The 24,776-nt window shown below is 41.0% G+C and overlaps 1 protein-coding gene across 1 annotated transcript in view; it reads left to right on the plus strand.

The window, feature by feature from the left end:
* Positions 1–24,776, plus strand: part of TPH2 (tryptophan hydroxylase 2) — a 93,525-nt gene that overhangs the window by 31,382 nt on the left and 37,367 nt on the right. The window contains exons 6-8 of the mRNA XM_055235755.2: positions 1,852–2,048; positions 8,646–8,781; positions 24,071–24,197. Of these exons, the coding sequence (XP_055091730.1) occupies positions 1,852–2,048; positions 8,646–8,781; positions 24,071–24,197 (460 nt within the window). The remainder of the gene's footprint in view (positions 1–1,851; positions 2,049–8,645; positions 8,782–24,070; positions 24,198–24,776) is intronic.

Consider the following 24,776-nt stretch of genomic DNA (forward strand, 5'->3'; position numbering starts at 1 on the left):
CTCCATTTGGACCTGAACTTTAAACAGAAAGTATTTTGCCGAGAACACTGAAATATGTAGAGGGTTGAGGAGAAGGAAGGCAGCTAGGGGATCTGTTTGATAACCTATTCTTGTTATAGTCCTCTATCTCATTTTTCTCTACCTCAGGGGTGCCCCTGAATGATCCTAGCTCATTGAAGATGCCCCTCTCACTGCAGCAACCCCGAGTGACAGTAGCTGTCTATGCATGGGTTCCTGTAGTGACCACCTGCTGTAGGCTGGATTTGTAGATTGCAGGGGCACAACTCCTAGTTTTACATGTATATGTTTGGACTTCCGTATGTTGTACATGTATATTTGCTAATTGCAGAGGCAGAATTTCTGACGCATGGCCAGGGTGGGAAGTGAGGGTGTGCTGCAGGTGGCCGTTGAGTATGTCATGAGAGGTTTTCTCAAATCCTAACTGAGTTTCAGAATAGGTATCTTAATCAGAGGCTAAATTCAGATTCGGGTCCCTCAAGCAATAGCTTACAAAAGCAAATATTTGTATTCTCTTCCTTCTACCCATCCCTGGTTGCATCACGAGGTATGTTCCTTGCCTGTGGCTGCTGGCTGCTATTATATTAGAGCGCTAGTTTCCCCTGACTTTCTTTTTGTCGGAACCTGTAGGTCTTTACCTGGCCAAAAAGTCTCAGCTCAAGTTGTGCCTCCTCCAGGAAGCTCTCTCTGAACACTTCAGTCCAGCACGGTGTCTCAATATTCTAAACCAGTCACTAGCACACTACTGTTTATGGGCCAAATAAAGACAAGTTTTATTAAAATACACCTACATCCATTTGTTATTGTGCATGGTTGCTTTTGAGATATAGTGGCAGAATTGAACAGTTGTGACAGAGACCATATGACCCACAAGCCTAAAATATTTACTTTTTGGCTCTTTACAGAAAAAGTTTGCTGACCTCATCTTAAATTGAGGGGGCTTAATGTGTGTTTCTTTCAGCATGACCTGCAATGAATGCTCCTTATTTTTTGGTTTGCAAAACTTTCACTTTTAAATTCAGCATAGTCTTTCAGTATCTCCCAGACATTTTGGACATTGAAGAAATAATCTCAGAATTACACTTGAAGATTGGGGTGAGTCTGGGCAAGGGACAAAAAGAACCCATAAAGCAATTTTATTTTTAAGAGACAAAACATTTATTTATTACTGTTGTTAGGTGTTTGCAGAAAATGCTCTCAGAGAATAGTTTTGTACCTAAACCAGTTCCTTCCAACCCGGAACTATTACTTGTTACTGACCTCAGTTTAATAATATAAATCTTTTTTTTTTTTGAGACGGAGTCTCGCTCTGTCACCCAGGCTGGAGTGCAGTGGCGCAATCTCCGCTCACTGCAAGCTCTGCCTCCCAGGCTCACGCCATTCTCCTGCCTCAGCCTCCAGAGTAGCTGGGACTACAGGCGCTCGCCACCACCCGGGAGAATTTTTTGTATTTTTAGTGGAGACGGGGTTTCACCGTGTTAGCCAGGATGGTCTCGATCTCCTGACCTCGTGATCCACCTGCCTCGGCCTCCCAAAGTGCTGGGATTACAGGCGTGAGCCACCGCGCCCGGCCAAGAATATAAATCTTATCACATTTCTCTAAGGATGTGTGAAGATATAACTGAATTAAAAAATAATTTATATGGAAATTCAAATACACATGCACAACATTAGAAGGTTAGCATTTGCTTTAAAAAATAATAATGGGATCCTTTCAGAAGCTCATGTGCTCCACTTTACCAGGGTCTGACTTGCGATAGGCATTGAGGTGAGAAAATACTTAACTCAGTGATTCAAAGCTGGAGTCATTTAGTTTTCTTCTCTCCTGCCTAGTGGTCAGCCCATTCCCAGGGTGGAGTATACTGAAGAAGAAACTAAAACTTGGGGTGTTGTATTCCGAGAGCTCTCCAAACTCTATCCCACTCATGCTTGCCGAGAGTATTTGAAAAACTTCCCTCTGCTGACTAAATACTGTGGCTACAGAGAGGACAATGTGCCTCAACTCGAAGATGTCTCCATGTTTCTGAAAGGTAAGATTTCACACAGGCTGCTCTTATTAGTCAATATCCTCAATTGCCTTCCAAGGACACAGGTTGCAGCAATGGCTCTTCTTCCAAAAAAGGAAAAATAGTGATTTAAAAAGTTGTTGGCTTTGAGCCAACAATTACCTGTGGACACCTGTGGGAAGCAGAGCAGCGACTCAGCTGTATTTGCAGCTCAGGGGCTTGCTGAGGCCTCTTTGTGGTTGGCTGTTGTAAATGGTAAGGCCCAAAGGATATTTGCAGGTTCAGCTCTGAGCTTTTTCTGATCCAGGAGCTGCTATGCTGGGCTACATGAGTATGAAATGACCTCCAAAATTGCCTTTTTATTTGCTTTGTTAAAAATTATGTACTGAATGATGATATTTTATGGATAATGTTGAATATTAGTGACTTTCCTGTAGGAGAAATCAGGCAACTGTCAGAGGGGTTTGGACCAGAGCAACTCCATCTTGGATAGGGGCTGGGTAAAATAAGGCTGAGACCTGCTGGTCTGCATTCCCAGGAGGTAAGGCATTCTAAGTCACAGGATGAGCTAGGAGGTCAGCACAAGATACAGGTCATAAAGACCTTGCTGATAAAACAGGTTGCAGTCAAGAAGCCAGCCAAAACCCACCAAAACCAAGATGACGATGAGAGTGACCTCTAGTCATTCTCACTACTCGTTATACACAAATCATAAGGCATTGACGTGCTAAAAGACACTCCCACCAGTGCTGTGACAGTTTACAGATGCCATGGCAATGTCGGGAAATTACCCTATATAGCCTAAAAAGGGGAGAAACCCTTAGTTCTGGGAATTGCCCACCCCTTTCCTGGAAAACTCATGAATAATCCATTCCCTGTTTAGCATATAATCAAGAAATAACCATAAAAATGGGCAACCAGCGATCCATTCCACAGCTCTGCCTATGGAGTAGTATTCTTTCATTCCTTTACTTTCTTAATAAACTTGCTTTCACTTTAATGGACTCACTTTGAATTCTTTGCGTGAGATCCAAGAATCCTCACTTGGGGTCTGGAATGGGACCCCTTTCTGGTCACACAACTAGTCAATCAATCAATCAACTAATTGATCAATACTTTACATTATAATTTGTGTGTCAGGAATTGTACTTGTTGCTGATGTTACACTAGTGAACCCGATGAATCATACAGTGACATCATTTCACACTCTGTGGGTCCCTTCACTGGCAACACCCCCTTGAAACAATAGCTGGGAAATAGGCTTGTGAGGGGTTGGGGGAAGAGGCAAAGTTTCATGGTGGTCCCGCCTCCTCCTCTGTTTCTCCTTGTGCTTAAGTCCTTGGATTCTCTGCCCTTTTCTCTCTCTTCTTTCAAGTGCAATAGTTCCAAAAGCAAAAACTTCATTGCCTGCTCTCTTTCCTGGAACTTGCTTTCTTGCTTGTCTCCCCAGTTTCTATCAGTACTGTTTTTTCTAAACTCATCAGGCTTGCCTCTAAGGACTCCTCTGAATTCCTGCCCACTTTATCCTCCAATCCCATACTCAGTCCTTCTTTGTGTTAGTGTCCAATTATAGCTGTAACACTTTACCACAAACTTTGTGACTTAAAACAACACAAGTTATCTCACAGTTCTGGGGCTCAGAAGTCTAAAATCAGGGTGTTGACAGGGCTCATTCTTTCTGGTGGCTTCTGTGCCCTGGCTTTTCCCAGTTTCTAGAGTTCTCCTGCATTCCTTGGCTCGTGGACTCTTCTTGCTTCCATTGTCACATCTCCTTCTCTGACTCTGACCCTTCTGCCTCCCTCTTATAAGGACTCTTATGATTATATTGGCCCCACCCAAATAATCTAGGACAGTCTCTCCATCTCAAGATCCTTAAGTTAATAACATCTGCAAAGTCTCTTTTGCCATGTAAGGTCACATACTCACAGATTCAGGGGATTAAGATGTAGGCATCCTTGGGGGGCCATTATTTAGCCTACCACAATCTCCACCTGTTGCCACTTATGGCTTCATGACATGTGGTAAATCTGTCCTTTTCTTTCCATTCTACTGCTGGCATCCAAACTGAGGTCCTCATCATTTTATAACCTTGATGCCTATATTTTCTTCCCTTAACTCTCCTGCCCACTGCCCATAAATGTTACTTTCTAAAACATTACTTTTTTTTCTGACATCTCTGCTTAGAAACTATCATTGGCTCCCTCTTGTTTTCACTGGGACTGGCAAACTTTTTTTGTAAAAGGCCAGATGGTAAATATTTTAGGCTTTCTGGGCCAAGAGGCAAAATCAAGGCTATTATATAGGTACTTTTATAGCCATTTAAATGTGTCTATTAAAAAATATAAAAACTGGCTGGGTGCAGTGGCTCACACCTCAGCACTTTGGGAGGCCAACGCAGGCAGATCACTTGAGGTCAGGAGTTCGAGACCAGCCTGGCCAACATGGCGAAACGCTGTCTCTACTGAAAATACAAAAATTAGCTGGGCATGGTGGTGGGCGCCTGCAGTCCCAGCTACTTGTGGGGCTGAGGCACGAGAATCACTTGAACTTGGGAGGCAGAAGTTGTAGTGAGCTGAGATCACGCCACTGCACTACAGCCTGGGTGACAGAGTGCGATTCTGTCTCAAAACAAACAAACAAACAAGCAAAACTATTCTCACTTTTGGGGTGTACAAAAACAGGCAGCGGGCTGGATTTGGCCTGCAGGTGATAGTTTGCTGATCTCTGTTTTACATGCTCAAGTCTGAACAGCTCAGCCTCAATCTGAGGCCCTGACCCAGGTTTCCAAGTTAGTTTCCTGCTGCAACTGCCCTGTACAAACCCTCTGCCCTTGCTGTGGGCTCTCTTTACCTTTGCTTAAACTCTGTTCCTTACTAGAAAATTTCATCTCTTCTCCACCTACTCAAATTCTACCTATTCTTCAGGACTCAGAGCAAGTCCTGCCTCCTTCATGAATCTTGATCATAGCAGCCACCATGATCTCTCCCACTCTGATTTCATTCTGTGTTATGCGTGAACGTTATCTACTGTATTTGTTACTGAGGAAAAGAGATTGAGAACTACCGATCAGTGTCACTTAATTAGCACCTAATTACCTCATGCCTTATGTTGTTGTTTAACTAGACTGTATTCTCCTGTCATCTTCTTCTTTGTTTCCCACATAGATATGCATATTACCTCTTCACCAAGAGCTCCTTATGTCGAGATGGCTTTTTACTGCATTGTTCCCCAAACCCCAATAGTTAGAATATCACCTCATAAATATTGCCGTATTCGCCCCCCAAATTAATATTCTTATGAGAGGCAGTATGGTATAGTGGCTTGGACCATAGACCCTGGATGTAGAATGTCAGGGCTTGAGTCCCCACTCTGCCCCTTCCTAGCTATGTGACCTTAGAAGAGTCACCTTAACCTTTCTGTGTCTCTGTTTCCCCCTCTGTCAATGGAGATAGTAATTTTATCTACCTCGCAAGGTGGTTGAGAGGAGAAATTAATTGATACACCTTAAAGGTCTAATGTGCCTAACACACATTAAGCATAGCAGAGTCTTAGCTATTTCTTTCATTATTGTTTTCCACAACCCTTGGTGAACTGGATATATCGCCTAGTTTGTATCACGCACTGGCATGTAGATAGTATGATGTAAGTATAGGTGTCATTGTATCATTTCATTGACTCACTTTTAAAATACCTAATTTATTTAAGACAGAAACTTTTAAAGCAATGGTATCTACAGATTCAAAGTTCTTGATGTCATGGTTTTATATTTTTTCTAATTCACATAAAAATAAAATACATAACTACTAAAAAAAATGTTCCTCTGTGTACTGTTACATATGTCCCACATGTGGGATATACTGGCTTAATTGATGTCATATGGAAAAAGAAGAAAATACACGTATCTTTTTGATATTCACCGGGGAATAATCCAAAGTGAAGGCTTTTGGAATGGACATAGTGCTGTTCAAATTGTGGGTCTGAGGAGGCCTGAGAACAGGTTATTTCCAGGAGGTACCAGAAATCCCAGGATGAGCCTGTTTTATAAGCTTAGTTGGTTCTTGCCTCTTAAGATCATTTTCAACCATTGTGTGGTACTCTTCTAATGAGTTAAAGGAATAGCCTTCCAGGACATTATGCTAAATGAAATAAGACAGACACAGAAAGAAAAATACTGCATTATCTCATATGTGGAATTTGGAAAAGTTAAATACACAGAAGCAAAGAATAGAACAGTGGTTACAAGGGGCAGGAGGTGGAGTAAGAGGGGAGATATTGGTCAAAGGGTACAAAGTTGCAGTTAGATAGGATGAATAAGTCTAGAGATCTTTTTTTATAATTATTATTTTTTAGATGGAGTCTTGCTCTGTTGCCCAAGCTGGGGTGCAGTGGCGTAAGCTCGGCTCACTGCAACCTCCACCTCCTAGGCTCAAGCAATTCTTGTGCCTCACCTGTATTCCCCGAGTAGCTGGGACTACAGGTGCATGCTGCCTATGCCAGCTAATTTTTTTATTTTTAGTAGATAAAAGTTTTGCCATGTTGCCCAGGTTGGTCTCGAACTTCTGGCTTCAAACCATCCACCCACCTTGGCCTCCTAAAGTACTGGGATTACAGGTGTGAGTCACAGTGCCTGGTAACCTAGAGATTTAATGAACAGCATGAGGACTATAGTTAATAATATCATATTACATAAGGGAAATTTGTTACTAAATTTTATGTGCTCTTACTACATACACACACACACACACACACACACATAGACACCCATACACGCATGTGCACAGTAACTATATGAGAAGAAAGATATATTAATGAACTTGAATGTGGTAATCTTTTCACTATTATAGTAAATCCTCACTTAATGTCATCGATAGGTTCTTGAAAACTGTGGCTTAAACTGAAACGATGTATAACAAAACCAATTTTTCCCCTCATCAACATTATGACAATACAATGTTGAAGGAAATGATGTTATTCTGGGCACTGCTTTATGTCATTTCACTTAAAGTCACAATTTCCAAGAACCTATCGATGATGTTGAGGACTTACTGTATGTGTGTACCAAAACATAAAGTTATACACCTTAAATATATACAATTTATATTAAAAAATAGAACTGCTCTTGTGAGAAGAGAACAAAACTAAAGCAGCCATTTAAAAATAGTCATGTGCTGGAATACTATGTAGCCATAAAAAATGATGAGTTCATGTCCTCTGTAGGGACATGGATGAAACTGGAAAACATCATTCTCAGTAAACTATCGCAAGGACAAAAAACCAAACACCGCATATTCTCACTCATAGGTGGGAACTGAACAATGAGAACACATGGACACAGGAAGGGGAACATCACACTCCGGGGACTGTTGTGGGGTGGGGGGAGGGACAGCATTAGGAGATATACCTAATGCTAAATGACGAGTTAATGGGTGCAGCACACCAACATGGCACATGGATACATATGTAACAAACCTGCACATTGTGCACATGTACCCTAAAACCTAAAGTATAATCATAATAAAAAAATAAAAATAAAAATAAAAAAATAAAAATAGTCATATGCTACATATAGACTGGTCAACAATGGACCTCATGCATAATGGTGATCTTATCAGATTATAATACTGTATTTTCACTGTACCTTTTCTATGTTTAGATATGTTTAGAGACACAAATACTTACTAATGTGTTACAGTTGCCTACAGTATTCAGTATAGTAATGTGTTGTACAGATTTGTAGCCTAGGAGTAGGCTGTACCATCTAGGTTTGTGTAAGTACACTCTATGAGATTTACACGACAAGATCACCTAACAATGCATTTCCTAGAATGTATCCCCATTGTTAAGCAATGCACGACTCTATACAACATTTTAATAAAATGCGTATTTGAAAAAAAAAAAGAATAGCCCTTCTGTTGTAAGTTTTCTGGGCCTTCCTGAGACGAAAACATTAAGTAGCCCTTAGACTGAGAACACTGATGACTCACAACCTAATTGAATTAGTGGTATAGGGCAGGTTTATAGACTTTATTGCATTCTTGCTTTGTTTCCTCTTACCATAAGCCAATAGAGCACGTAGGGCTTTGGTGTACCTCTTCAAATCATGATAATTGATATAACATCACAGAAAACAATATAGAATGAAGGAGTTAGCGGGTATTGGCAATAGAAAGCCTCAGTGTGAACTGATTTGAAGATGCTAGTGAAGGGGGTGCTTAGCTGTGTGTCACTGAACACATGCACACAGAAGAGATCCCTAGGTATGTCTCTTAGAAAGATACCAGGTAACGTGTGGTAAACATCACTTTCGATTGTAATCAATTTATCTGAGATTTCTTATCCTAATTGGGCTTCTGAATTGAAATCTCTAAATACTTTTGTCACCCTTCTTTTCGTTTTCTTGAATGTCTTGTTCTCCTGGAAACCATCATTTGAGAGTGATTTTAGTCATCAGAAGCACCAAACATGATAGCTGTTAACATTATATGTCACTCAGTTGTCAAGAGGTTTATGACCTTGATTACTTTGTTTCTGGATCTTCCTTATAAATAGTAGAAGCTCCTGCTTGGGCCCTCAAGTCTTGCTGGGTTAATATTTAGTTGGCTCTTTCTGTTGCCTTTTTAGAAAGGTCTGGCTTCACGGTGAGGCCAGTGGCTGGATACCTGAGCCCACGAGACTTTCTGGCAGGACTGGCCTACAGAGTGTTCCACTGTACCCAGTACATCCGGCATGGCTCCGATCCCCTCTACACCCCAGAACCGTGAGTACCTACATTAAAGCCCAGGCTGGACAGAGACCACCACACCATAAAGTGGTCAATGATCACTTTACCTGAAAATGACTTAGGCCCTGTTTTACCTCCAAACTAATTTCTTTGAGCTAGTGAGAGTCATGTCACTCACCTAAAGAGAAAAGGGCTCACTGAAGGATCAGACTCCTCAGCTGGGTCTGTGGGGACCCCTGATATTCCAGCTTTGGCTCGATGCTCTAGCTTTATCCCAACACTGAGCCATCTGCTTGGCCAGATCTCCATTTCTGATAAGGAAGAGAAGGCACAGAAGTGTAAAGTAGATGCTGACACATGGTCAAAACACGTGAGGCTCTCTCATTAGGAGGCCTCTTTCATGTGAAGGAGGTTCATGTACACACACCATAGCAACTCATTACTAATCCCCTCTCATCTCTTTCATCACCTCCAAACTCAGAACTCTGTGCTTTGCTCTCCCTGCCATTTTAGTTTCTTGAACACTTCTCTAGTCCTGCCCATCACCTCCAGATATAGATGAGGTTTGTGATTCTTCCCTGGTTCTGTCAGTTTTCCTTTGGGGCTTTTATCCATTCTCTCCTGGACAATGGGTAAGCTAGAAGTGGGGAGAGAAGCTAAGAGGTGATGCTATACTGCTCTGACATGGGTAGGAAGCAGGAGTAAGCTGGGAACACCCACATGTTAATCATTTGGCCTAATCACACGTGGGACTGTACAGTCTCCAAGTGTGAAATGCCCTGTATCATATTTTTTGAGTGTTTTAAAATATGTAACAAGCATTTACTGGGAGACAACTACATGCTTGGATTGTCTGGGAATGAGACAGCATTCCTGCCCTTCCAGGTGAATGGTGAAGACAATGGTTAGTGTACAGACAGACAGACAGACAGACAGACAGGGAATATGGTGTCAGGTGTAAGTGCTTCCGTGAAGTGCTAATAAGTGCTGTGAAGACAAATGGGGAGGAGATGGAGAGTCCTGGGTGCTGTTTTTTTGGATTGGGTCAGGACACCTTCTTGGTAAACAACATCTGAGCAAAGACTTGAATGTGTATATGATGGGGTGGAGAATTTCGGGCCGAGAGAACAGCAAAAGCAAAGACCCTGAGGCTGGGAGCTCTGGGGTTCTTTTGCCTTCCTGAGTTCCATTAAAATGAGTGCCTTGCTTTAATCTTACCCCACCGTTCTTCGGGCCACTCAGGGTATCGCTTTGCTTATGATGCTGCTTTACTTGAATGCACTCGTGGTTAATGGGTTGCCATGGTCTTCACTGGGGAGCAGAGAAGATTTTGAGGTTCAAGCAGTTAAGTAGCTGGTGGTAGTAGAAGTGAGCAAGGGTAAGTCAAGTCCCTGAAGCACCCTTCCTTTTCCTAGGCGGGCATAAGGCTCACAGTCCAGGTAGGTCCCTGTCAGGTCACTACATTTTTTAAAGCTTTTTTCAGCTTCCCTGAAAGTGTTTTCAGGGTAAACAAAGGTTACTTATAGGACCCCAGACATTTGGAAAAGAAATGCTTCTTTCAGCGGAGTGAGTGCTCAAAGAAGCACTGTCAGAGTTAGAAAGGCAATCTCTAAATCTAGCCCAGAGGGTTTACAAATGGCCCTGTTTACAAATAGAAGGCACTTTGTTAGTTCCCTTTGAATAACTGGCCCTCCTGAGACTGTGATAGCGTGCCAATAGGTATGCGGAGAGAGAGAGAGGCAAAGAAATGAGATTTTAGCCACAGAGGATAATGTGTTAACATTTTTACCAAAGTCCTTTTGGCCAATTCATTCAGCAAACATTTATGTGCAATGCTAGCAGGGCAGTGCAGTGGATTCAGAGATAAATAAAATATAGTAGCTTTTTTTTTATTTTTTATTTTAAAGTAGCTCACATTCTGGCAGTGGAGATAGAAACATGAATAATTAGGAAATAGTGTGGTTAGGGTTATAATTAGTGTGTGTACAAAGTGCTGGAGAGCACAGAGGAAGGCACAGTCCTGAAAGGCCTTTCAGAGAACGTATAACCTGTGTGGGGGTCTGGAAGGATGAGCAGAAATTTCATTTTTGTACAAGGCTGGATGGGGAGGGAAGGGGAGGCTTTGCAAGTCAGGGGAAACAGCAAGTGCAAAGTTGTGGAGACATGCAAGAGGCATACATGTGCAAGGCTTGTTAGATCAGAATAGCCAGGGTACAGTTTATGTATTAGGGATGAAATGTATCTTCAGGCCATGTTAGAAATGATCATTTGTCCAACTAGGACATTTGGACTTAATTCTGTAGGCAACAGGGAGCTATCCACGGTTCTTAGGCATAGTCAGGTAAGTGTATTGGAGAAAAATGACTGGGGGTGAGGGCTGGGGAATTGTTGAGAATGAACAACATGGAAAACCAGCTGGGGAGCTCACATTCTATGAAGGAATATAGTTCATAAGGTGTGGAGCTAGATGAGGTCAGAGGTATAGTACAAGAGGGCACCTATTTAATGCCCTCTTAACACCATAGAGATGGAAGTAACAATATCCAGTGACTACAATAGGGGTGAGATGAGGGGAGGGCCCCTAAGCTAGGGCTAAGGTTTTTGTTTGGTAAGCTGAGTGGAAAGTCATTTCTAATAATGACTGAGAATATTGGAGGAGGATCAAGCTTGGAGGGAAGAGAAAAGGAAAGAGGGAGGGAAGAGGAGGATTTGGGTTTGGGGTATGGTGTCTGTGAGGTGCCCATGGCTGGAACCTCCAGATGGAGAAGTTTCTGGTAGTTACAAGTAAAGATTATAAGCTCAGAAGTGAATGTAAAGCACCCACAATAGATGGAGTAGTTATTTTTCTTCCAGGTCTCCTATGACTACACAGATAAGAGGAGACTAAGTCAGAGGATGGAAACTTGGGATTCACTAACTTGGGGTTGTTTTTACAAGCCCTTTAGTTTTTGTGGGTTTCGTATCATTCGTATTTTTTTTTCTTTTTTTAGACAGAGTCTCGCTCTGTCAGGTGTAGTGGTGCAATCTCAGCTCACAGCAACCTCTGCCTCCTGGATTCAAGCAATTCTCCTGCCTCAGCCTCCTCAGTAGCTGGGATTACAGGCGTGTGCCACCATATCCAGCTAATTTTTTTGTGTTTTTAGTAGAGACGGGGTTTTGCTATGTTGGCCAGGCTGGTCTCGAACTCCTGACCTCAGGTGATCCACCTGCCTCGACCTCCCAAATTGCTGGGATTACAGCCCATTCATTTGGTTTTTAAAATTATTACTTTATGAATAGGTAATACATATGCATAATTCAGAATTTAAAGTGCACTTAAAGGTATGTACTGTGAACAGTGAGTTTCTTTCCATCCTCCGTCCCCTTGATACCCAGTGCATCCTCTCCAGAGGCAACCACTGCTACTAGTTTCCATTTCATCCTTCCAGAAATATACCATGCAGACAAAATTCTCTGTAAAGATCTTTTTAATCCTTGTATATTGCGAAGTCCTAAGTCCCTTCTCAGCCACATAGTTTGAATCTATGGGTACTATACTGGGAGGGCTGTTTCCTGCCCAAGCACTTTCACAGGCGTTGTCTTTGTAATGAAATCCCATTTCCTCAATTGAAAACCAACTAGAGGGCAGATTCTCCAATTTATGAAGTTCAACTTGGCTACTGTGTTTGGTGCTTGTACTGTGCTTCCAAATAACTGCTTTCAATTGCTGAACTGTTGTAGTGGAGGCTGCGCTAATGAGACAAAGGTGAGCCCTGAAGACCCAGTAGAAATGAGCATGAAGCAACAAAAAATACATTATCTGAAAAGAGAATTTTATTTTCCCTTTCAGTCTGGTAGAACATATTTTGCCATCACAGCTTTCAACACACATTGGATTTTAAACATATCTTCGACTTCTTTTTACATTTTACAATTTTAAAGACTCTGGCTTCTCTAAAGCTGGTACACTAGAAACCAAACCTCGCCTTTACACAATATATTCCTGCAACAGATCTGCACATGGACTCCCTGAATCTATAAAAAGAAAAAAAAAGTGATGGCAGATTAGACTGGTTTCCTGGGGGAAAGTTTTCTGGCCTGGAAGACAATAAAGAACTCCTGGCAAACTAGTGACTTCTGGTTTTCCTGGTGGGAGGAGTTGCTTTTCTATGCATTAATGCCTGGATTGAAAGGTCACTGATCTGCTAGAAGAGGAAATGGACTCTTGCTTTTTCTCCCTTTGAGCAGTGCCTGAGGCAATGAATCTGCATTTCAGTATTGCCTGGCTCCATGCTTTGATCGGCTGTGATTGCAATGTTCTCACTAGTCGGGTAATAAAGTTTGCAAATGATTTCCTTTAAAAAAAATCAATTGGGCCAAATTCAAAGTTATTCCAATAATACCTTCCCTCTCACTCACTGGAACGAGAGGGAAAGATGCAGAGTTCCAAGTTATGTAGGCATGTGAGCATCGCCTGGCATGTGTACAGTGGCAGAACAAAATCGTGAGAAGTTCTAAATCTCCCTGATCTCGTTTTTGTCTCTCTGGGAAGTCCATTGTGTGCTCTCCCATGCTATGCCCTCTGTCCACCTCATCTTTTAGAACAGGGTTACTTGCAGATCCTAGGCAGAGAGGGTGCAGTGTATCAGGAAAGCAGTCCTCCTTCAACCCTGGGTCCTGTGGATCAGGAATGGAGAGTCAGGCAGAAAGAGAAAGAGAGAGAGAGAGACAGACAGACACACAGAGAGAGAGACAGAGATAGAGAGAGAAAGAGAGAGATAGCACAAACCCTGGCAACTAGCAGTGTGTGAGCCCCTTAAGGTTCATGGTCAGATGTCTCAGTGGTCTGTTTAAAAGGCAAAGTGAGGGCCCCGTCTGCTAGGTAGGAACGATAACTCACAGTTCTTATCACTGGCTGCTAGCTTGGGCCATATGGGTGTGGTGTTCTATTTCTAATGCCAAGGCAGCACCCTTTGCTGTGTTGTTCTCATTCCACACATCTCTTCTTTTCTGCCGGCATCACTTTTCAAATCAAAGAGCAAATTTTCAGCATTGAAGAATAATTCAGGGCACCAGTGACTAATATTGCAACTTATATTGCCATAATACAATGAAATAATTTGTGTTAAGGAACATCTTTTTTGTTGCAGTTGACCAGTTTAGTGGCAATTAATGTTATTTTTAAATATAACTGTTTAAAGGCTTTGCAGTCAGGTGATTTTTCTAATTGCCGCTGTTTAATTTTATAAGAAAAATAAAAGTGAATTATTTCTGACACATTTTTCATCCGTTTCTAAATAAAGTAAATGAATTTTTTGCTTATTAGGAAAACTTGGTTGCTCCTCTCTTGATTGAACAGATGTCTCTCACTAGGTCCATAATGAGAGGAAAAATATGAATTTTTTCTTTCCCAACTTTTCCTCCTTGTTCCCACTCGAGAGGTTCTGGGACTTGGGCCCTGGCTGTTGTTGGTGTTTTTAATATCAGGCCTTGCTGAAGTCGTCTCAGCATGGTCTTCCTGGTTTAACCTGCATGCCCACGAGCTGTGTTTAGCTTAAATGTGTTCTTTCCCATAGGACATGTGAGCTTGGTGCCAAGCCTCCTGCTCATGCACCTGGCTTCCTCCATAGCACTATTACCATTCTTGCTGCTCAGGATTGCAGTGCAGCATTATTACCGGTGATTCTTGGAAAATGGCATGTTCCCAGAAAGCTGGTCATCTGGCCTACCTTTCCTGCTTTGTAACTGGTGCATATACCCTCAGTTTGGTAGCCATCCTCTCCCTTAGGAGAGGTTTGGCTATACCGAGGGCCAGTTAAGATGTTAGAGGCCCCAAGACCTGAAAATACTTTAATTCCTTCCATCCTTCAGCATAGATAATCTTGACAGCAACCACAACAGCAGTAGCAACAATACTTTTACTATGAATAGCAAACATGTCTCCTATATATCAACTGGACACAGGTTTATTGTTAATAGCACCAGACACTATTTTAAGTGTTATGTATGGACGAACTCACCTAATACTACAACACTTTGAGTTGTTATTATTATTATTTTGAGTTTATAGATGAGGAAATGAGACACAGAAAGATTAAGTACATTGCCCAAGGTAACACAGCTGGTAAGTATGTGAGTCAGGGTTTGAGCTTCATGAGTAATGCCAGCACCTGTGGGCTTAGCCACTATTTTGTTAATCAGTAACACTAAACAAAAATACTCAAAACTTATTTGTATGCTGAAGCTGAATAGCATTTTTGTTGTTGTTGTTGTTTTCCAATGGCACATTTTGTAGAAGGGATTTGAAAAGGCTACTTTCTTTTTTTTTTTTGAGACAGAGTCCCACTCTGTTGCCCAGGCTGGGATGCAGTGGTGCAATCTCGGCTCACTGTAACCTCTGCCTCCTGGGTTCAAGCGATCCTCCCGCCCCAGCCTCCTGAGTAGCTGGGATTACAGGGGCCTGCCACTACGCCTGGCTAATTTTTGTATTTTTAGTATAGATGAGGTTTTATCATGTTGGTCAGGCTGGTCTCGAACTCTTGACCTCGTGATCCGCCCACCTCGGACTCCCAAAGTGCTGGGATTACAGGAGTGAGCCACTGTGCCTGGCCTTGAAAGGGATACTTCCTTACTTTTATTTGGTGACCCTGATTTGCCAGAACCCTAAAGACAGTTTATGGCTATTATATAGCTTAGTGCTGTGCTGCCCCATCCAGTCCTTGGCCCAACTTCCAGACTCCTTAGAGGCCCACCCTCCCCTTTGATCTTCACAAGGTCACAGTTGGTCTGCCCCATTTATCAAGAGGAGGAGGCATCTGCTATCTCACTGGGAAAAAGAAGGGGACAGCACCTCTCTACGGTATTGAGCATAGCTTATATGCTAGGCTTTTCTAAGCACCGCAGACCCAAATATGAACATGGCCTAACCTCTGTCCTGGAGAAACTTACTCCTTCTTAAGTGATCAAGTACCTTCTCAAAGGGCAGTAATGCAGATAGGAGACTGTTGTGTCCTCAGGCAGAAGGACCTAAGGACTGCTCGCCCAGAAATGCAGGCCCCACTCTCAGCTCCCAGTGTGACTGTCGGCAAGCCATTTAACCTCCCTGTGTGAGCGATGATGAAATAACACTTTGATCTTTGGAGAGAAAAAAGCTTTATAAAAACACCAAATAAGTCCACCCTTACTCGGCACCTCTCAAATTCATGTGAAGGGCTAATGTGTCTCATAAAATTCCAGTGCGTCCTTAGTTACAAGGCCACATTCCTAGACCTGGACTCCCAAGTTTTCAATTGTAATATTGTGTCTAGTTTTGTGAAGTGCCTAAAGCAAAAATAACCCCTGAGATTTCTTATAGAGCCTTTTGTCTACAGAGCTTAAGCATTCTAACAATATACATTCTATTTTTTAAAAATCCTATACATTATTTAAAATGTGCAGTTTGAAACCAAAATTGTGTCTAAGTGTCGGCTGGAGCCCTGTTTTTGTTCTTTTAGGCTGTTTTCTGTAGTGACTTGGGATAAAGCTTCAATGCTTCAGCCACCCTTCTTTTTTTTTTTTTTTAGCGGATTCAAAGCAGGATTCCTTATGTCACTCTCCCCTACCCCTGCACCCAGTTCTGTTTTCCTTGTGCAGAGCCCATAATCCAAAATTAGCACCTAGAAGCACCTGGCCCAAATCAAAATTTATATTCCTTCAGCACTCTGTAGTCAGGGAGAGGTTCATTATATATTTTCAGGTGTGGAAGACTGAGATGACCAGGGAGAAATTTTTCCAGGAGTATTTGCATTTTTAAATTGCAAGTTCAGAAGAAGAAATCCAAAATGATTGAATTTTATGCAAGAAAGAGGAATCACTGTTCATACCTCTTTACTACCGTGTAGAGAATTGCGTCTATGGATGGGCACAGAAGCACCACAAGAGAGAAGGAAAGAGGGAGCAGACATTTCCCACACACATTCTGTTTGTCTGGCATCATCCTACTCATCTCTATTAGGTGGACAGGATTGTCACCATTTTACAGATGGCAATTCCAAGGTTCAAAGAAGTCTGGTAATTTCCCTAAGGTTACACAACTAGAAAATAGCAAAACCAAGTTCTGGTCCAAAGCCTTTATGTGACACTGGAAATTAGGAAAACCATACTTGAGTTTCACTTGGATTCACTTCTGTTTGGAGCAACAGAGCCCCATCATCACCTGCTCTATTCAGTTGAGTTAAAAAAGCAGTTATTGAGCATGTCTTATGTGCCAGGCTTTTTTAAGCACTGCAGACCCAAATATGAACATGGCCTAATCTCTGTCCTGGAGAAACTTACTCCTTTTTAAGTGATAAAGTACCTTCTCAAGGGGCAAAACTTATTCACGTATGATAGGCTTAGGTATAAATACAATTTAATATAATAAGTAATAATACCTAACTTAATGGGAACTAAGATTTTCAATGCATTCTCTTACTACATTGTTTAATAATGTAAGAGATGGCTGGGTGTGGTGGCTCACGCCTGTAATCCTAGCACTTTGGGAGGCTGAGACGGGCAGATCACCTGAGGTCAGGAGTTTGAGACCAGCCTGGCCAACATGGTAAAACCCCGTCTCTACTAAAAGTACAAAAAAATTAGCCGGGGGTGGTGGCAGGTGCCTGTAATCCCAGCTACTTGGCGGGCTGAGGCAGGAGAATCGCTTTAACCTGAGAGAGAGGCAGAGCTTGCAGTGAGCCGAGATCAGGCTACTGCACTCCAGCCTGGGCGATAAGAGCGAAATTCCATCTCAATAAAAGAAAAAAGAAAAAAATAATGTAAGAGAGAAGAAATCTTACAATCTCCATTTTATAGGTGAGAAAACACTATGTCTGTGCTGTCCAATATGGTAAGATGTGGTTATCTACATTTGTTAATTAAAATTAAATGAAAGTACACATTTGGTTCTTCAGTAGCACTAGCCACATTTCAAGTGTTCAGTAGACACCTGTGTCAAGTGGCTATTATATTGGATGGTGCAGATACAGAACATTTTTATCATTGCAGACAGTCCCATTGGACAGTGCTGCTCTAAGTAATTTGCCTACACGAGAATATGAGAGATGAACTTAGGTCTGACTCTAGGGTATATGCTTTTGACTGTTGTGTTATATTGCTTTCTTAATTACACTGAACTTGGAGAGGTGGAGAGAAAGTTAAATATCTCTTATTTCTTCAAGAAATAAGAAATACTTCAGAAATGGTGGGTGTATTAGGTCATACTTGCATTGCTATAAAAAATACCCGAGACTGGGAAATTTATAAAGAAAAGGGGTTTAATTGGCTCGCAGTTCTGCAGGCTGCACAGGAAGCATAGTGGCATCTATTGCTGGGGAGACCTCAGGAAGCTTCCAATCATGACGGAAGGCAAAAAGGGAACACTTCACATGGCGAAAGGAAGAATGAGAGAGAGAGTTGGAGGGGGTGTGCCACACACTTTTAAATGACCAGATCTCGGGAGAACTCACTCACTATTCCGAGGACAGCACCAAGAGGATGGTGCTAAATCATTAATGAGAAATCCACCCCTGTGATCCAGTCACCTCCCACCAGGCCCCACCTTCAACATTGGGGTTTACATTTTAATGTGAGATTTTGGCTGGGTACAAATATCTAAGCTATATCAGTAGGGAGCTAGTGACATACCAACAGAATTTCCATTGCACTCTTTCTGTGGTCCCTCTAAGAACTGGAAATTGTTTCTTTTTATGCATCAGGAAAGTTTGTACTTGCTATTTGATTGCCTATTTCTGGAACCAGATGGTGACTTTTGCTAGGAGTTATTCTAAGATTATGCCTTATTTACTTTTAAGCCTCAGTTCCTAATATAGCACCTGGTACAAATAGGCACACAATGAACTAAATTTTAAGAAAGACAACTATAATATCTGCCAGTCTTAAAAGAATTGTAGTAAAGGAGAGAAACATCAGTGCACGTCCTTGTGATTCCTGAGGGGAAAAAGCAAGGAAGATTTTCTCCAGGGCAACATCCAGGTTCCTGGCTTTATTAAAAAAAAAAAAAAAGGTGACTTTTTGTAGCTATACTGTGATAGGGATATAAGAAGGAGTGATCACAAGAATTGCCTAAAATCTTATCTGGGTCAGATTTTACAGTATGCTATAATCTAAACTAAAGAAACTCTGTATATGGCTTCAAAACAAGCTCTGAGAAAAAGTTGCCTCACTACCAAGTTAATTCCCCTTATCATCTTATGCAGTGAAAGCAAACTAAGTCACCTGTCTGCAACGCATCCCAGTGTGTTATCCCACATTACTTGCATTTACCCACCAACTGTTGTGTGAAAGCTGAAAAACGCACCCTATTTTGGCTCCCAGCTCATCCTCCTGCTTCCTTTTATTAATGCAAAGTCTTCACCTCTCCCCCTCATCTCCCTTTCCTTCTCTTCGTGATTTAGCTAAAGTGTTGGCTTCTGTGTCATTTAGAGCAAACAAAACCTATGGAAATATGTTTTAAAAGACAGATGTGCAGATTTGGGATGGGAAGCAAATGTTGGATGCTCACTCAATTCCTCGTAAAGGCTATAATTTACAACAAAAATAAAAAGGAGTTGTTCGACACGTAGTGTGAGGAGTCAGCTTTGAAAACTGAAAAGAGGAGAAAAATGCCAGACTCATTTTGAATTTGAACTTAACAACCAGAACCCTTATTTCTTCATAGCAAAATGATGGCTACTTTCTTGGACTGAGTTAAGAATTTCCCAGAGACGTTTCGCTGAGGCTCTTTTGTGGATCTGTTTCTTCAGGCTTTAGAATCCCCTAGCAGGGCTTATCAGAGAAGATTCCAATTTAGAGCAGCAAAAGTTTAGTGTCTGATATCAGCTCTTGCTTTTTTTCTTCTTTTTTTAAATAAAAGGAGATATGATGTTTTACAGTGTTAACAGCTTTGAAAGGTCTTGTATTTCCAGTGAACAGAGCACGTTTGTGAAAAGGACTCTAAAAAGCAGTATTCAGGCAAAAATGTATCAAAGGGATGGGAGTTAGAGAGAAAAGTTTGCCGATGTAGAGATTGGAGGCAGCATGTACTGACAGGTGCAATTATGGCCAAATAATTGAATCTTTTCGGAGAGATCTGGTGAGATAAGGCAATAGTTGTGAACTCACATCGGAAACCTGTTCATAATTAGATACTCAGGGGTTCGGCTGTGGATGATACAACCAAAGTAGGGATCTCAAACTACTTTACATGCAGGACACAGCACAGTGGCATTTGCACTTTGTAAAATAGAGTTTAATAGCATAATTTCAGCCCAACAGACCTTAATTGGTACAGAGGTTAGAAGGCTTTGCAGTCTGCATTCTCCTTCAGACTCCCCATAGCCTGGAACCCCTCTCTGCCCCAAAGAATGGAGGTGACTTCAGCTTCTAAGTCCTCTGGTCTCAGAGAATCTAAAAAAATGTGAACTTTTCAAAGTTAATGAATTGCTTTTATTAGTAATGTTAAAAATCTTTGCTCTTTGGTTGAAGAGTTTCCAGTCACTTCAATTTCCTTCGTCTACATGTACCTTAGCCAAATACAGTGGGATAGAGAACCATATGGTGTTTCTTTCTGAGAAAGTTTCACCAAAGACATAAAATATAATAAACTTGTTCCTGGTCTTGAAATATAGGTGCTTAAAGCCTTGGCCCCATGACATGCTGTGTCCACACTTTGTTCAGGAATCTGAAGGGAAGTTCTTTCTCAAGGTCTCTGCGTGGAAATGGAGCTGAGAAGAGGGCACAAGCTAGCAAAATAGCGCACGATCATTTCTACTTATAACAGAGCAAAGAGTATCTCTGAGGTTCTGTTAATAATTCTGCTAGACATCTCGCTTCAGGCTTTCATTCTTAATGAAATAATATAACTTACTCTGCTGTATTGTATGATTTTTTTCTTCCAAATTTATAATTTATTTTATCCTCTTCTATGTGTAGTTAGATTACTTGTCATTGTAATGGTATTAAAGGTTCTTAAGTTGGCTAGTGAGTTACAGGTTTCTGATAATGACGTCTTAACACTCAGGTGATAGCTCATTTTCTACCATGGAGAACTGACTCCTGAATGTCTTTGGATCTCTAGTACTTTCCTAACTGCCAACTTTTCACTTTACTTTCTACCAGTAAGCTTTTGGACTCCATTAGTATCTAAGTAGACAGAAGACTGTCTTTTGGATTGGCCTTCTTCAAGTATTTAACAAGTTCAAAGGTAAATTCTGTACTGCACCAAGCATCTCCCACCACTGTAGCTTTGACCTACCCTATTTTCTTCTTACATTATGAAGCATTTAGCACAGTGCCTGGCTCATAGTAAGCATTCACTATAATTGTTACTTTAGTTTCTGCTCACCTTGCTTATGTCAATGAGAGAATACTCATCATCTTCAGTATTTTCTTGGAATTTGATATAGTGACTAATTTAAAATTATTGTTGCCACATCTTCTGCCTGGATCAGTGGGAGTTCTTTAGCATTTACATCATGAGCCACAATGGAGGTTTTCAGATTTTTCCATGGTAGGTTACTTGATCTTAATTTCAATATTGGTGCAGACGGCATGATCTTTTAAAAAAATTGATCACAAGAATGAGTCCATGGGGTCCACTCCCGGCTTAGAACTATTGGACTTGTAACTGAATCAAATGCACATGGAGAACGAATTAGTTACCCATCTACCTCTCAGTCACCACCTTTCGTTATTCTTCAGTATCATGATGTAATTTTAGTGGAATTAAACTTGAGCAGCTCTAAATTACATAATCACATTCAGGTGTAGTTTTAAGGACTAGTTGCTTGAAGCTTGCTAGGAGAGCTCCTAAAGTCATCAGTTATCACAGTGAATCTCAGCCCTGGCTGTATCTTATTATCACCTGGTGAGAGTCTAAAAAAAAAAAATGCTCAGGTTTATCTCAGGGAGCCTGATTGAATTAGTCTAAGGCAGGGCCTAGCCATTCGGTATTTTTAAAATGCTCCTCAAGTGATTTGGAAAGTTGAGAAGCACTGAGTTGGAGGAAAAGAGACTTAGGAAATACTGACTACATTTTTACTTCTGCTAGCTAGCTTGGCTAAACTCTCTTCCTACGGCCTAAGCTATGTACGTCCCAGCCCCTTTCTTGCTTACACCATATCTACAAATTGAAACAACAGAGAGCAGAAAGAGTGTAGCTTTGGAGTTCAAAAAATTTGATTTCAAACCTTGTCTCTGGGCTGGGTGCAGCGGCTCATGCCTGTAATCCCAGCACTTTGGGAGGCGGAGGTGGAGGATCGCTTGAGGTCAGAAGTCCAAGACCAGCCTAGACAACATTGTGAGGAACCACCCCCCCACCCCTGCCCCTGACATTTCTACAAAAAATTAGCCAGGTGTGGTGGCATGCACCTATAGTCCCAACTACTTGAGGGGCTGAGGTGAGAGGATCGCTTGAGCCCAGGAGGTCCAGGCTGCGATGAGCTGTGATTGCACTACTGCACTCTAGCCTGGGCAACAAACGGAGACGCTGATTTAAAAAAAAAAGGAATTGTCTCTGTCTTTGCCAAAGGTGTGGTAGCCTAGGAAAAGATTCTTAGATTTACTAAATTTTAGCTTCCTCATTTGTTAAATTGGAATAAAAAGTTTCTCTTATTTGTATTTATTATTCCTTTATAAAACATGTAAGGAAAGATTCAGTTACCAACGTGACATGAAAACATTTAGCACAGTACTTAGTACATAGTAGGAGCTCGGTATATTCTCTCTCTCTTCTTTATTTTTCATTTCTTCATATGTAAAATGAAGGGTTTGGATTACATTTAAATGCCCCTATACCCTAAAATCCAGTGAATCTGCTTCTTTGCCATAAGCAATGTGATTGAAGAATAACCACCTCTATTCCTTTTTTTTAAAAAACAAATTCAGTTCAGTTCATGTACAAAAAAGGAAGTTATTGATACTGTTGACAAGGGATGAATTTGGAGTTTGTTTCAGTATCCTGTCCACTATTCTCAATTGGCTGTCCTTTCAACCTGCTCTCTATGAAGTAACTGGCCAAGGTTGGGGATATGGTTTGAGTTGTGGGAATAAGATTTTTTGATTAAGTGATTGAGTGATGCTTTCTGTTTTATGTAGGCATCAATCTTGTCCCTTGACCATCATTCATTTGCTTCAACTGTGTGACCATCCAACATACTTTATAATTGTAATAATGGTAGCACCTGGTATTTGTATTCTAGCACATTTTGAAGTGATGTATTTCAGAGGAGTGCAAGTGAAATCAAAAATATCTTTTAATTACTACCTAGGTAATTGGTGTTTCTTTTCGGTCAATAATTTAAAATGTTCCTGCATCTCATTCCATTCCCAGACAACCATAGGGGAATTCATTCCATTAAACCTTGGTATCATGGAACGGTTCATTATTCATGGCAATGACTCAGGAAGGCATCTGCCTTGTGTTGTTGTGAAAGATACCTGTCTTTTGCCCACTTATCTGGCTCCAAATGAAAGCTCAGGCAAATGAGAGAGGTTCCAGGCTTCTACTATTACCTAGTTCAGGCTAACCAAAGCAGAAAACTGGGAGATTCTTCTAATGTGTTATCACAAGACAGTTGCTTATATTAGAGCTATAAATCATCTACTGGAAAAGCTACTTTGATGATGATGACAATAGAATCCTCTGCCGTTACCCATTACCTGGCAAAGTGTAACAGAGTTGCAGTGCAACTTAAGGGTTAACAGCAAGAGTTTAAAAACATGACAAATTGGATTCCAATTTTGCCTTCCTCACTATCTATAGCAAGAAATAGCAATTTTTTTCTATAAAGTGCCAGCTAGTTAATTATTTTAGCCCTATGATCTCAGTCACAACTACTGAACTCTGCAGTGTGGTCAAAAGCAGCCACAGATAATACACAAATGAATGGGCATGGCTATATTCCAATAAAACTTTATTTACAAAAACAGGCAATGGACCAGATTTGGACCATGGCTGTTGTTTGCCTATCCCTGATCTACAGGATCCTGTGCTAACAAGTTACTTTAATTCTCTAAGGTTGTTTTGAGAATAAAAGATATAATGCATACAATAAAACACTTACCATGTACTTGGTGTATAGTAAGAGCTTGAAAATAGTAGTTGCTTTTATGTTATTAAAATATTGTATATCATATGTTTTAAGTGCTGTTGATTATGAGATGCACTGGGATTTCAGACATATTAAAATGATTAAAAAGTCCAAGCATCAATGAACTGTAGTAACTAATTAATTATAGTGACAAGGTCTTATTTAGGATTTTAAGTCTTGTTCTACCAGTGGTAATTTAAAGCTTCTTATATGACACGTCTTTGTGATGTCTTTCTTGTCAGAGACACATGCCATGAACTCTTGGGACATGTTCCACTACTTGCGGATCCTAAGTTTGCTCAGTTTTCACAAGAAATAGGTCTGGCGTCTCTGGGAGCATCAGATGAAGATGTTCAGAAACTAGCCACGGTGAGTTCATTTTCAACTTAAAACCGGTTCTATTTATGTCCATTTGTAAGGTAAAGAAAGCTTCAGGATTATTGACTATGAGTTACAGGTAAATGTTCTGGAGAAAACATGGTGAACTTACCTTTTCCTATGTTGTATTCTTTTGAAGCACAATGAGTTATCAGCTTATTGACCACCAAAAGATTTGTATTTTATCATTCTTGTTCAGGGGTCAGCTAGAGATAAAGGGCTAGAGAGTAAACATATTAGGTTTGTGGGTTGTAAGGTCTCTGTCAGAATTACTCAGCTTAGCCACTGTGGTATGAAAGCAGCCACAGACAACAGATAAGTAAATAAATGAGTGTGACTGTGTCCCAATAAAACTTTATTTATAAAAGCTGGTGGTGGGCCAGATTTAGCCTGTGTGCTGTGGTTTGCTGACTCTCACAGAAATATTAGTAATAGTAAAAGGTATACATATATTATAAACTAGGGGTTGCACCTGAAACTCTGTCTGATTATTCTATGGTTGTAGTCAGACATAATTCGAGTCAACAAGCAGTATGACTGAGGCTCAAAAATTATTCTAAGTACAAAACC

This window comes from Symphalangus syndactylus, chromosome 13 (genome assembly GCF_028878055.3).
Source record: "Symphalangus syndactylus isolate Jambi chromosome 13, NHGRI_mSymSyn1-v2.1_pri, whole genome shotgun sequence".
NCBI lineage: Eukaryota > Metazoa > Chordata > Mammalia > Primates > Hylobatidae > Symphalangus > Symphalangus syndactylus.